The sequence below is a fragment of the Squalius cephalus genome (assembly GCF_949319135.1).
Source record: "Squalius cephalus genome assembly, chromosome: 10".
Taxonomy (NCBI): Eukaryota; Metazoa; Chordata; class Actinopteri; order Cypriniformes; family Leuciscidae; genus Squalius; species Squalius cephalus.
The window spans coordinates 41623930-41637940 of record NC_137131.1 but is presented as its reverse complement, the minus strand read 5'-3'; the positions used below and the strand labels follow the sequence as shown (position 1 = coordinate 41637940).

The 14011-nt window shown below is 37.3% G+C and overlaps 1 protein-coding gene across 12 annotated transcripts in view; it reads left to right on the top strand.

Moving 5' to 3' along the window:
• Positions 1 to 14011, top strand: part of ptprfa (protein tyrosine phosphatase receptor type Fa) — a 231949-nt gene that overhangs the window by 73489 nt on the left and 144449 nt on the right. For all 12 annotated transcript variants that reach the window (XM_079882944.1, XM_079882943.1, XM_079882942.1 and 9 more), the window contains exon 2: positions 2742 to 2901. In XM_079882944.1, coding sequence (XP_079739070.1) covers positions 2823 to 2901 — 79 coding nt within the window. In that variant the 5' untranslated portion in view covers positions 2742 to 2822. The remainder of the gene's footprint in view (positions 1 to 2741; positions 2902 to 14011) is intronic.

Sequence of the window (14011 nt, the reverse complement as noted above, 5' to 3'; positions counted from 1 at the left end):
CCTAAATGCTTGCAGTTTAATGCAGTGTCGTGAGTCTGTCAGCTCAGCGGTTCTGTTCCAGGCTCATGATTTCCATAATAAGAGGGAGAAATAGCACGCTCGGAGACGGAGAGACGTTTCCGTCTGCTCAGCCTGCAGGAATGTGGAAGCGCACCTTCAGCTCTCGATCAAACGCTGTTTGAGGGTGGAAGCAGTTTGCCGAGCGCCAGCGGCTCCACGCTTTTCCTGCTGTGGTGGCGGAGTAATTAGTGCTGGTCTATGGGCGTCTCTCTCTGGTGTTTCCATGATTGTTTTCTCTGTGGAAGAGTGGGAGTGTTGCATAGCAGATGTCTGCTTTGTGTGACATGATTAATTAGCTCGGGTCCGGCCAATTACATGATGAGCGCTTCTGGTTAATAAATGAATGCATCATCTTAATCATGAGTGAGTGAGGGTGTGCATGGGGTGGCTTCATTGGAAAGACACATGAGAGCCCTCACCGCACAGGTTATTAACACACACAAACCCCCTAGACACACACTCACAGTGTGAACCTGGCACAACTCATGTGTCCTCCGAAGGCCAGAGGTGCCTGTGGTCGCTGAAACGCTCTCCCGGGACTCGTTGCGGCTCCAGCTCATTTACTTCTGTTTCAAACCACTTTATTAAATTAACACAGTGACATCATTCTTTGTGTGCATGATGTCACTGTGTTAAAGGAACAGCTCTGGCCAAAATGAAAATGACTCAATCTGTGCTGTCACTGCTGTATCCAAATGGCCATAGCGAAATAAATCATATTTTACTTATCATACAGTCTGTATTGAATGTTGTGCAGTAAAATACTGTGTTCCACCAGTGCTATTTTAGAATTATTTACATACTTGTTGCATCATAGAATTTATTACTGAATAAGCTTTTATTTTTGTTTTCATTTTAGCTCAAGTTTTAGTCATTTTGTGATTTGTCATTTTTATTAGTTTTTAAAAAATATATATTTCTATGTAGCTTTCTGGTAGCTTTCAGTTTCAGTAATTCTAGTACTTAAGTACTTTCAGTTAGTTGACAAGACAACATATCTAGTTTTTGTTTACGGGTTTTTTTTATGTTAAGTTTTTTCATCTAATATTCATTTATTTTGTTTTATATTTTAGCAAAATAAGTCATGTGTTGTGAATTTGCAGCCTGTGTTGAATAATGACAATAAATGTCTTTTTATTGAGTTTTCCTTGCAGGTTGCAGACAAAAAAACAACAACAATTGACCAGTGTAATCTGATTCATGAAGAAATTACTAGTTTGAACTAATGCATGAACCGGTTCTGTTTAGTAATTCTGGAATATGCAGCACAACCAGTGTAGATTCCAGAGCAAATTACTCTCATGAATCGATTATTTTAATGAATAGTTCACAAAGCATACAAAAACAAGCTGTAACACTTTATTTTAAGGTGAGGTAGTTACACGTTACTACATGTACTTACTGTAGTAATAACAGTAAATTATGCATAATTACAAGTAGCTAACCATAAACCAAACCCTAACTCCATTGTAAGTACATGGGTCATTGACGAATAAGGTTTTTAAAAGTGTAAAAAAATAGAATTGAGATATAACTATATTTGAAACCATTTTTTTAGTTTACCTAGGTGTTAACAATAAGATTTTGTGGTTTGTACAATCAATTAACACTGTTTTTTGTCATTTTTTACAAGATGGAAAAAATGTCACCAAAAAAGTCATTCGGTTTAACCACTGATTTGAAAGTTAAAAACTGATTTGACATTGATGTTGAGATAGTATATAGTGTGTACCACAGAAGAAATATTAAAAAGATTATCACTGATCTCATAAATGTAATCATTTATTGGACTACTCTAAACACTCCAACATATTCAAGTAAAACATTGCACAGGGAAAGGAGAAAAGGGGAAATGTAAAAAAAGAGCCTTATCTGCTTTATATTTGTATTATTGTAGTTCCTTTAGTTATTAAAAACAATATTATTCCATTTAAATATTTACTATATCGGTTTTACCGAATGACATTTTGACACTTCAAAATCTTTAAAATACCTTTATATGTAGTAAAATATAATTAAAACCTTTTGGATTCAGTAAAAGAGATCAAGTTGTACTACCTTACATACTTTGGATGTTATATATTTGTTTTTTTATTATTAATAAGGCCTTTGGACAAAAAAAAATGACCCGTCACGTCATTGACCCACATGTAGTTAATTAATATTGCTCAGTACGTATCTAAGTAAGTACAATGTAACTACGTCACCTTAAAATAAAGTGTAACCATAAAAGCAAACATGAATCACTCTGAAGAATCAGTCTGATGAAACTGAATCCATCAGAGTAGTTACTGAATCAGCATCTCTGAATTCTGAAGTTTTGTCTACATTAAAATTTCAGTAATTAATGACTTAAATCTTTGGCTCTGATCCTCACAAAAACAAACAAACAAACAAACAAACAAAATTAATAACTTTAGGAGACTGACCTTATATGAAATACCTTCCTCTTAGAGTGCTAATAATGATTTCATGTTTGAAACATTACCGTGATGCTTACTGATGTCATTCTCCCTTTGCTTTAATTTGATCATACTGAATTATGGGAATGAGATGTAATGCTCTTGGAATGCTAATAATGAGGTAATGTCTTGGAATGTGGTGATGTCATGTTTGAGGATTTGAATTGCTTCAAATGTTTGCAGCTTTCTGATGTCACTCTCCTTTGTGTTCCCCGTCAGGTCTCACTAAATGGTAGTGTGAGCGTTTAGTCATCCAGCAGGAGTTTAGGGAACCCCTGCGGTGAGCGCCATCCTGAAATCATGGTGCCACACACCCAACAGGCCTTTGCCACATCCCTCATGCTGCTGCTCTGCCTGCTGGTGCCAGTCCATGCAGACAGTGAGTATCCCACTTCAAAATACACACATCTCTTTTCCATCCCTTCAAGACTGTTACCGTATATCTATGTGCCTCTACATACAGTATATGATCTTAAAATTGAAGTGTGTAGGAGTGGGAATATCATGCTGTTTACAAAACAAGCACAACCTTTATTCCTAAAGTGCCTGTAATTTCTCTCTCTCTAAAGTCTCTGCGAAAAAAAAAAAAAAAACACTTGTAAAGTCTTATTTTCTTTCAAGCACTTTTAGGGAATTTTTGTTTGTTGGATTTAGCAAAGCCTGGCAAGAATGAGGTGAAGAAATCACAGGGATTTGAGGAATAGCGTGAATGCAATCACCGTCGTGTTGTTTGTGCAAAAAACGTACGAGGGAGGATCTTTCAGATTCGCATCGATCTTCTTTGGTCTCGAGGGATCCGCGCAGGTGTTAATGAACGCGTCACATTCATTCAGCTTTTTAACGTGCAAGTTAACAAGTCCAAAAATATGAGAGCATTTTTGTTGAAGCTGTTGCTGTCATTATTGAAAGATTTGGGCCCTGAAGCATTGAAGTCCCTGGAGAAAGATTTCACCAAAGCATTTTTGCACAATCAAATAGCTGTGTTTACTCCAGCCTTAGATCAGATGTTTGTGCAGCAGTATGAGAGTCACTGGCCTTACGTCATGTAGTCCCTGAACCCTGAGGCCCATAAAAACAATAAGAACACCATAGTCTGGTCACTTATTATCGGCGCTGATCTTTATAGTGGCAGTAATACCAGAAGCATTAATCATTTACTTACCGCTACCATTCCCAAACTAGGACTCACCTTAAATGGATTTATAGTCGTGCACCTTGAGAAAAATATTTATGTCTACCTTTCTTCTGGAAGGTTAACCGAGTTAAATATATTGTGAAACGAAGTATACTGTGATTATGCTAATGATAAATATACTTTCTGTTTCCAGCAAGGTTTATACAGCTGTTGGCTATGGTCTTTTATTCAGATTGTTCTGGAATAAATAATGTGAATAAACAGCTATTGTGGCCAAGTACATAAAAAAAAAAAAAAAAAAATAACTGTTAAATGCAGTCATTATATATATATTCACCAATATAACAATATACCTTATAGTATAAACAGCAATATTTTCCCACATATTTTATTAAAATGTATATATATGTGACCCTGGACCACAAAACCAGTCTTATGAGTATTTATTTTTTTAATTGAGTTGTATACATAATATGAAAGCTGAACAAAGAAGCTTTCCATTGATGTATGGTTTGTTAGGATAAGACAATATTTGGCCGAGATACAACTATTTGAAAATCTGGAATCTGAGGTGCAAAAAAATCGAAATATTGAGAAAATTGCCTTTAAAGCTGTTCATTTATGTTGGCGATTGTGCTGCATCCACTCACAAAAATACATTTTTGATATATTTAACGTAGGAAATTTACAAGATATCTTCATAGAACATGATCTTTACTTAATATCCTAATGATTTTCGGCATAAAAGAAAAATCGATAATTTTGACCCATACAATGTATTGTTGGCTATTGCCACAAATATACCCGTGCGACTTGAGACTGGTTTTGTGATCCAGGGTCACATATATGAAAAAATGCCATGAAGGGAATTCTGTGAACATTTTTGAGTGATTATTCAAGCTAATTGTTGAATTGAGTTTTAAACCAATTAATGTAAACTGATTTGCAGAACCAAACATCAAAACACTGTTGGCACTTTTGTGACTTTTTAACAATTTAAATCAGATAAGCTATTAAAATGTTTTTATATTAACCAAGTCATGGCACAAGAAGCCGAACACCGGTACGTGTTAGAGTTCAAATCATTGTAATGCTCGGTATAATTTTAGATTTTATGCACTGTAAAATTCATTATATCCCCCACCAGTATTCGTGACTCAAGGAAGGCCTTTATGGATGCAGTGAAGATGTTAAATGAGCAATGTTGAAAGGCTTGTAGATTGGGGATATGGCAAATGTTCCTGAATTTGCCCTCTGCTCTTCACGCTGATGGAGGCCTGTGCACTCATGCAGGGGTGAGAAAAGCCTTTAGCATGTTTTTCAGCTGAACGCTCCAGTTTTCTCACTTTTCTAATCTCTCTGGCTCTCACAGTCTCTCTCTCTCTCCTCTCAGTGTGAAGTCCCTCCATCAGCACCATTATGATCTGCTCAACAGACTTTTGTTCCCCCCCCCCCCTTACACTTTTTCTCTGGAGTCTCCTCACAGACTTGTGTAGGACGTAGTCTTGAGGACTATACGCGCAGAGTATAAAACCACCATGTTTTATTTATGAGATCAAATATGGTGCAACTTTAGCATGTGGTTTCAGCAGCGGTGGGACTTATAGAGCTTCTTGTCTTCTGATGGATGCTGTGTTGCAGAGCTGCTGTTGTGCTGTTTCTAAAGCCCGGGACACACCAAGCCTTCGGGACGTTTTTTTAGCGTCGGCCGACTTAGTTTTTCCGATGTGTTCTGCACCGTTGGCTCTAGTCGAACGCCATCAGGGTTTTTTTGGGTCGATTCAGCATGTAGAACTCTGATTGGCTGTTTAGCTTAGTGAATGAGTATAGCAAGAATAGAATAATAGCAAAACAGCGAGGAAATAAGTAAAAACGACACAGATAGAAGGCTGTTCTAATTTTACATCATCTTACCTGAGTGTTTCTGGGCGAATATTTTAATATTAACATGAGCGGAGTGGAATAAAAGAAAGTTATCAGCAGGATTGATATTCAAAAATGCTTTGTTTACGGTTTGTGTATCTGCAGCCGGCAGCGTCGGTTTCCCTTTTTGAATGACAAATATAGATGAATATATCTGCAGAAATAGACAGTTGTCTCATTCACACGCATTTGAAAGTCAGCTGTAGTTCTCTCAGTGTGTTCAAGTGAAGCTTTTTTCCCCGACGTGAGGCAACAACACAGTTGGCTTTCATCAGCGCTAGTTCTTTGGGTTCGGTTTGGTGTGTCCCTACCCTAATATGGCATTAAAGGGGATGGTTCGGAGTAAAATCAACCTAGGGTCCTTTGCACCATGACCTCAAGCCAAACACCCCCCAGAAGCTTTTTTCCCTTGGTTGAACATTATTAAAGTTAGAGCTTATTTCGAGATATCAGCCGGATGGCTTAGTGCAGGCGCTAATGGACCCAATTTTGTATCTGGTAAATTACCCCACTAATAATGCCCAGAATGGTACCAAACTTCTACAGTAGTACAAATAGGTTCTGAACTCATAAAACGAGGCATTGGAAAGTTTGTAAGTACATCAGGAGTTTGTTTAAATAACACTTGCCTGACGGCTCATGCTATTGCTAACCCGGACGTCGACGTCACTTCACTGAGTTGAGAAAAGCACGTAAAAGTCCTGACAGAAAGCGATGCATAAGGATGTAGTGTAACAAAGAATTATTATTTTTTCCGAAGTGTTGACAACTTGATGTTAACTAATAATTGTTATAAACTGGTACTACCAACAAAATATTAGTGCATTCCTGGAACTGGTCGTCGTTACCCTTATGCATCGCTTTCTGCCAGGACTTTTACGTGCTTTTCTCAACTCACTGAAGTGACGTCGACGTCCGGGTTAGCACTAGCATGAGCCGTCAGGCAAGTGTTATTTAAATAAACTCCTAATGTAGTTACAAACTTTCCAATGCCTCGTTTTATGAGTACAGAACCTATTTGTACTACTGTAGAAGTTTGGTACCATTCTGGGCATTATTAGTGGGGTAATTTACCAGATACAACCTTGGGTCCATTAGCGCCTGCACTAAGCCATCCGGCTGATATCTCTAAATAAGCTCTAACTTTAATAATGTTCCACCAAGGGAAAAAAGCTTCTGGGGGGTGTTTGGCTCGATGTCATGGTGCAAAGGACCCTAGGTTGATTTTATTCCGAACCATCCCTTTAACGCCGGTGTTTGCTGAGGTAAAGTCCTTGCAAAGGAAATTCCCTCTCACCATTTCTTTCTGTTTATCCTGATCCCTTTGTCTATCCCTTAAAAAAAGTGATGCATGGGCACAGCTTTTCATTAATGTAACTAACAGATAAAAAAGGCTAAATAGTTTGCCTGCAGATTCTTCTTCCATGATGTCAAGCACACTACGCTTTTTGCTGTATGCAAACAAAGAAGTGCTCGCTTGCATCTTTATTGGTTAAAATCCTGCAAGGGATGATTCATGAGCCATTGAGCAGACACTTAACCTCAGGTTACTCCAGAGGGATTGAACTTAAAATAAGTGAACAATAAGTCACTTTGGATAAAAGCATCCGTCAGATTAGTAATTAGGAGACCCCGCACCTGAATCGGGCCTGACCTGAGCTGAGAGACTCATGGGAGTCACGGCACAAGCTGAACCGGACGAAGATCCGCTTTAGCAGCGCAGGTTCCTACAAGATTGATTATTCAAATCAGTTCAGATTCAATTAAGAAGTGCTTTGTCTGAATGAACGCATTAGTGGCGCTCCAGTGCTAGAGGGGTTAAAAAGGTCTGTGTAACAAGATTCCACTAATTCTGTTTAGATTCCAGGCTGTGTGTGTGTGTCTAAAGACAGCTTAGGGCTTAGACAACAACACATTTTTAACTGTCTTTCGTGTATTGGTGTTCGCTTTAATTGACGCAGATGTGAATGGATTTTCTGGATAAATTGTGATGGTCCTCCCATCAGTAGACTCCATCTCTCCCTCTCACACGCATATTAATTTGAGTGACACAAATGAAGTCAAATATTGTGATATGAGGGTGAGAATGAAGCTAAAGAAAAATTCAAGCACTTTTGCTTTGGGTCAGTAATGTGATGCTCATTTTTATGAGAGTGGTATAAAAATGTGCTCAGTTCTTTTAAATATAGTTTTGTTGGATTAATAAAGTTTTGAAAACATGCTATGCCATTTTCAAGAATAGTTTTAATTGAATGACTCATGTGGTAACATCAAGTAAAAAGTAATTACTTTTGCTTTTATGTTTATAACAAATATATTTTTTCAGGGTAAACGGTACATGCTGTATGTCATGAATTATTAATTTATAAGTTTTAGGGAGCTAAACCACATGACATTTCATTAAAAAAATAATTAGAATAAAATCTTAAATTAAATATTTATTGTAAATTTCATTATATGTAGTGCATTATAGGCAGTGACTTCAATGAATTGACCTCTTCCCAAGAAGTACATAAAATACTTTATGGATACACCATGCGACAATTTTAAGTCATTGAATAAAATGATTAAAAATGGATTTGTGATGGAAAATAGTAAAACAAAAAAATCAACATGAATGCAAATATTGCATTTCTAAGAACTTGACTCTAAGAACCTGCATCTTAAACTAGATGTTTAGAAAGATTGCATTTTTTTCATCATTTTGGCCATCCTTCTTAGTCATTGAACTGCTTGCATTTATGAGAGCTTTTAAGAGTGCAGAATATACTCTAGAATAGAAAGTAATCTGAGGAGCTTGACTGTGTTGAATGGGAGTTTATTGTATGTTATAATCAGGTAGATAAAGTGACTGTAGACTGAACAGACAGACTGTATCTGTTACGGCACTTGTGGAGCTCAGCTTTGCTGTCTTAATGGATGAGAGTGTTTCTGTCAATAGAAGGATGAGAACATCTACACAAACACAGCTGGAGACATTGACTGAGTCCGTCTTAAAATCCATCAGCAGAAACGCTGCACGTCCTGGAGGCCAAAAGCACAACTGTGGGCCACAGCAATCCTTTTTAGAGAGAGAGAGAGAGAGAGAGAGAGAGAGAGAGAGAGAGAGAGAGAGAGAGAGAGAGAGAGACTCCTAAAAAGTACACACGATGATCACCAATTGTTGCCCTATGGTGTGAGTGACACAGCAAATGATGATCGCCATCTGATAAAGGTATAATTTTATTGTATGGTGTTCATGCATTGCTGTAAATTAAATAACTGTAATTATCCCTGTTTACCTTTGTGCTCATTTACAACATACTGGCTGATGTTGGCACACTACTGGCAACATACTGGCACACACACACACGCACACACACACACACACACACACACACACACTGCATCCTCTGGTGAACATGATTTCATCTTTGTTGATCCTGGAACAGCATTCAAATCAACCGATCAGATTTGAAGGACAACGTGTTAATCACCTACCATTTCCCTCTGATTTCAGGGATGAGTTATAGGTAGGGTTAGGTTTAGGGGTAGGGATGAGATTAGGGCAAAATTTTGAGACAGGAATGTTGTTCCAGGATTAATAAAATATGTTGATCTAGGAACATATCTTGCCTGGCAAAATCGCAGTGACCGCATCCTCTCTACCTGTTCACTGAGTGCACACACACTGACTCAGGAACACACAGTTCTGACAGACACACGCACATTCACATGGAAGAGATTGGCCGAGTATATTGGTGCATTAAAAAAGGATTTATAAGAGCTGATAACTATATTTATATATATAACAAAGAAATGACAGACCATGAGGAGTTGCAGAGAATTTTCCACAGGCTCATTTGGATTTTTCCTTTCTGTCCAGATCTTGTCGTGCACGAATACACACTGATCATCTTGTGTACATTACCAGCACTAAATAAACCTGAAAATGAAGGTAACCAAAGAGACACTGTAAACGCAGAGACTGTTTCCAGGATATGAGCCTGTGTGAACTTGACTTCATACATCCAGTGAAATTCACCAAAACACCAGATAATTAAATGACACAGAGCATAAAGGACATTTACAGCAGATACAGATCTAATGCTGTGAAATTCATTTTTAAGTAACTTAGGTGTCCATATAAGTTTGAGAGAGTGATGTGTACATTTTAAAATAGTATGTGAGACTGTTGCAGAATGCTGTGACACGTGCATCATGTGAGGTCACGTGTTGTATGTTTAATTCACTGAATGGCATTTCGGTCATCTCAGAAATCTTTTTTTTTTTTTGCCATTTGTATTCCAATTTTGTGTAAAACATCTTAACTTTTGAAGCTCAATTCTTACACTTTGGTTCCATGCTCTCGGCCAACCTCTGCATACATATTTGCATATTGTGCACAATATCCCCTAGAAATGACATACTTCAGGTCTACTAGGAGTAGTATGCAAGTACAAATGTTACAAAATATATAAATGATCTGTTGGGGAGTCTGTTTCATGAACATTTTAGGTCCATTTTATGAGCTTTTTGCTCTCCACATTGTTAATATTAAAGAGAAAACTGAATAGTGCAGCATTTTGGGAGTGTATCTTCCTTTCAACAGCCATTTTAAAAATGTGTTTCCCTCGACTGCTGGTGAAACCTTTGTGCCCGTGTCTTTGTGTTTGTGTGAGTGATTCCTCTCGATGCATGACTGATCCTGTGTTGCCGCACCGTTAATGAGAGCTTTTCAATCCAAAAGCAGTGACTTTTGTTTGAAACTTTTGTCATTTGTCTCCACTCACACAGCATTTGACTATCTGGCTGTCTGCCTAGATGCCATTAAACCCTGGTTATCTGAGCCCAAATGAGAGAAAAGTCCTGTAGGACAAGAGCAGGGTGTTGAATGACAATGACACTGCTGCAGTGATTGACTGTGTGTGTGTGTGTGTGTGTGTGTGTGTGTGTGTGTGTGTGTGTGTGTGTGTGTGTGTGTGTGTGTGTGTGTGTGTGTGTGTGTGTGTGTGTGTGTGTGGGCTTATCGGTCTCTATTCCATCATGACATTTTATCCCCACTGCCTGTATACTGCTACTAGCAGTGTTTACAGCACTGTAACCTAAATCACATTCAATTGCCAGACATAGACTTCTCCACATACAGCATTGCAGTTTTTGGAAGCCAGTGTATGTTACAGTGCTTTTAAAACAAGTATTCATTTTAAAGTTTTTTTTTAATTTTTTTTTAGCATAATTAGTGGTGTTTGTGACTCTTGTCATTTCATCTAATAATCACCTAGCAACCATCCAAAATACTATTGCAACTGGGGTATTGGGTACTGGGGTTTGTCACAATACAATCTGACATCAGTTCTCTTAGCCAGAAATACAATATTTGATGATAACTTAAAACATTCCACTATTTGATAATGATTTGACTCAGGGGCATGTCATCAATAATTTCAATACAGCAATATACCTGCCTGTTTTACAATACCAGTTACATTTTTATTAACTCACAAATGCAACCAAATTATAACATGAGCATTTAATTGAACTCTCTGCAATTTGCAAATCCTGTTTCCCAATTGACAACAGTCAAGAAAATCTGTCTTCTGTGCTCTCTAAAATGTGCAAATCTAGTATTCCCATTAGGACATACACAACAAAATGATGGAAAAACTAAATTCAGTGAGAATTTGACATCTTATAACAGTCAAACAAGTCTGTTAGTGTATCTTATAGAGAATATAATATAAGATAATATACAGTAATTTTTTAAAAAAAAAATCATATCGATTGATTGGCTGATAAGGTTCTGTGTATTGAAAAGCGGGAAGCCTGAGCACACAACACTCCCATTCTCCATCTTCTTTATTTATGGTCTCTGTTTAACAGTTCTGTAATACGTTATTATGTGAAAAAAAATATGATTCCTAGTGCGCACAAACTTACCAGATTACTGAGTCCCCTATTGGTTACAGTGTTTACTTTTTTAAATAACAATTTATTTATTTGTGAAAAATACTGTAATATGATTACAGAATCAATAAGTTATCATCTAAAGTTTAGTAATATATCAACTAGTTACTAGTTACCCTGCTCTCTAAGATATCGCCATCGGCCATCAAAAAATCTATATCGGTCGACCACTAATATCGATGTATCATTATACCCCTACTAGCAAACACTATAGCATCGTGGTCTCAACGGTTGCTGTGGCAAGCCTCCATTTATATGTGATAAAAGAGTACAGATAATGTAAAAACCTAGTTTCTGTGATGTTCAGTGAGAAAGGTTTTCTCTATCTTTTGGTGCACACAAAGATGTTTTATCCCAAATTCGCATGTGAAAAAGCATGTGAAGCGTCGTTAAAAGCTCTCATGGGACGAGGACGCACATCTAAGAGGCAACCTGCTTTGATTTAGTCATCATTCTTTTAGTCTCTGTAAAATAAAGAAATAGAAATAGAAAAGATCTTTGGGATTTGGTTGCTTTGAGACGGTGATGTGTACTCTATTATATGAGCTTGTGTGACAAACTTTATAGTGTCCACATTATGGTTTTTCGAATATTCCCTTTCATGCGGTGTGTAATATTGCTGTTTGTGAATGTAAATGTTCTGCAGAGTTGTAAAGTCGAAAATGCATGATAAATAAAGTTATTGTCTCCAAAATGTAAGAATCGACTCTAAACCACCGAAAAGGGGTGGTTTTTCATACGAATATCATTGCATAACAGTTCTACATCACTAGAAAATATATTTGCGTAATGCCCGCATATGTTGTGCGTTGTCCTCCCACGAACAACTTGACCAGCCCTCAAACACGTAATTTTACTGACGACTGCTTCTCAAATCTCAGAGTTCAACACAGGAACTTTAATGTTACATCATACGATACGATACGATACGCGATACATTTTTCACGATACCGATAATGTCACAATATGGCGATACTGCGATAATCGATATATTATCAGTAATAACTCACATTATTACATGGCTGGGCTGAATTCCAATGTAGAATGCGGTCTGTTATTTCTTGATAACAGACCGCTGCAAAGTATAACAGACCGTTGCCATGAAAAACAGCGCGTTGCTATGGACGCGGAACGGACTATTTTCTTTGGCGGAAGCAATACAATCGTTTTAAAATCAATAAACTCCTTTTTAAATCAATATTTCGTGGCAAATGATTTATTTATTTTGTAGGTAGCCATGTAATAAGCGGGATAATGTATAGAGAGGCGGTCGTTATAGCGAATAACAAGCCCTTCAGGCTGTCAAGACCCCTCCGCTTCGCGTCGGGGTCTCGTTCAGCCTGTCGGGCTTGTTATTCGCTATAACGACCGCCTCTCTATACATTATCCCTTACATATATCATGTTATACCCTCTGGGGTCTGGGGTGTTTTTGGGGTCCTTGAGATGTTCTGACATGCCCTGACATTTGTGCTTTTTTCAGTTGCTTATAAACATATTAATGGCAAAAAAAAATTACACACTATTTAGCACAAACAGGGCTACCATAATATGTGAGCAACAAGAATGTACATGTCTGCATTTTTGAGAGAATAATGTTTATGCGTGGTTATTGAAAAAACTAAAAACTAAAGTTTCTGAAATAAGGCCACAAAACACATACTAAATATGTGGCAATAAGACTTTTGACTAATGGATTTCATCGCCTAGTGTTTTTTCTTCAAAATGATATGAAAATCATCCTGCCTAATCATCCACAAAAAAACGATACATTGATTTTAGTTTTGTGAAACACTTTTAGTTTGGAAAGCCAATATGCGGATGGGGCGTAAACGCTCCAACAGCATCATGCATATGTAGTAGTTCACACCTGGTGAGACTACGTCCCTGCATACTTAATGAGCCATTTATTCAGGTGACGTGTCACCTATAGCTAACTTAAATATACAAGCTTCATAAAAATGATCATTCTAGGAGAAAATTTCAGATGGCATTTAGAGGCTTTTGCATCTGAACTCTTCATACACACACACATATATATATGCATGCACATACATACTTTATAATCTTTTCAAAACTAGTCAACGTCTTTCAAAACTAAAGTATACATTTTATCATACGTATTTCAAAGTAAAGGATTCATTAGTTAGTTGATGACTTTATTTTTGACAAAACACATACAGTATATAGCCTATTCCTCATCTCAGTATAGCAATAGAGTTTGCTAAAAGCTGTTCATTCAATACAGCAGTATTTGAAAATCGATCATATTTTGTAAAATTACATTTATATTTGCATTTATGTCAAAACCTAGACACTTTTAAACATCAAAAGGACATTTATTAATATGTATTCGTGTCAAAATGACAAATAAACAGATTTTCCTATTCAATTTTGCATGGAAACGCTTCCAAGACGCTTGCGTGTCGCGTGAAAAATAGGCGTCGGTTCTATTTCTAGAATGCACGCGTTTTCCACGCGGCTCG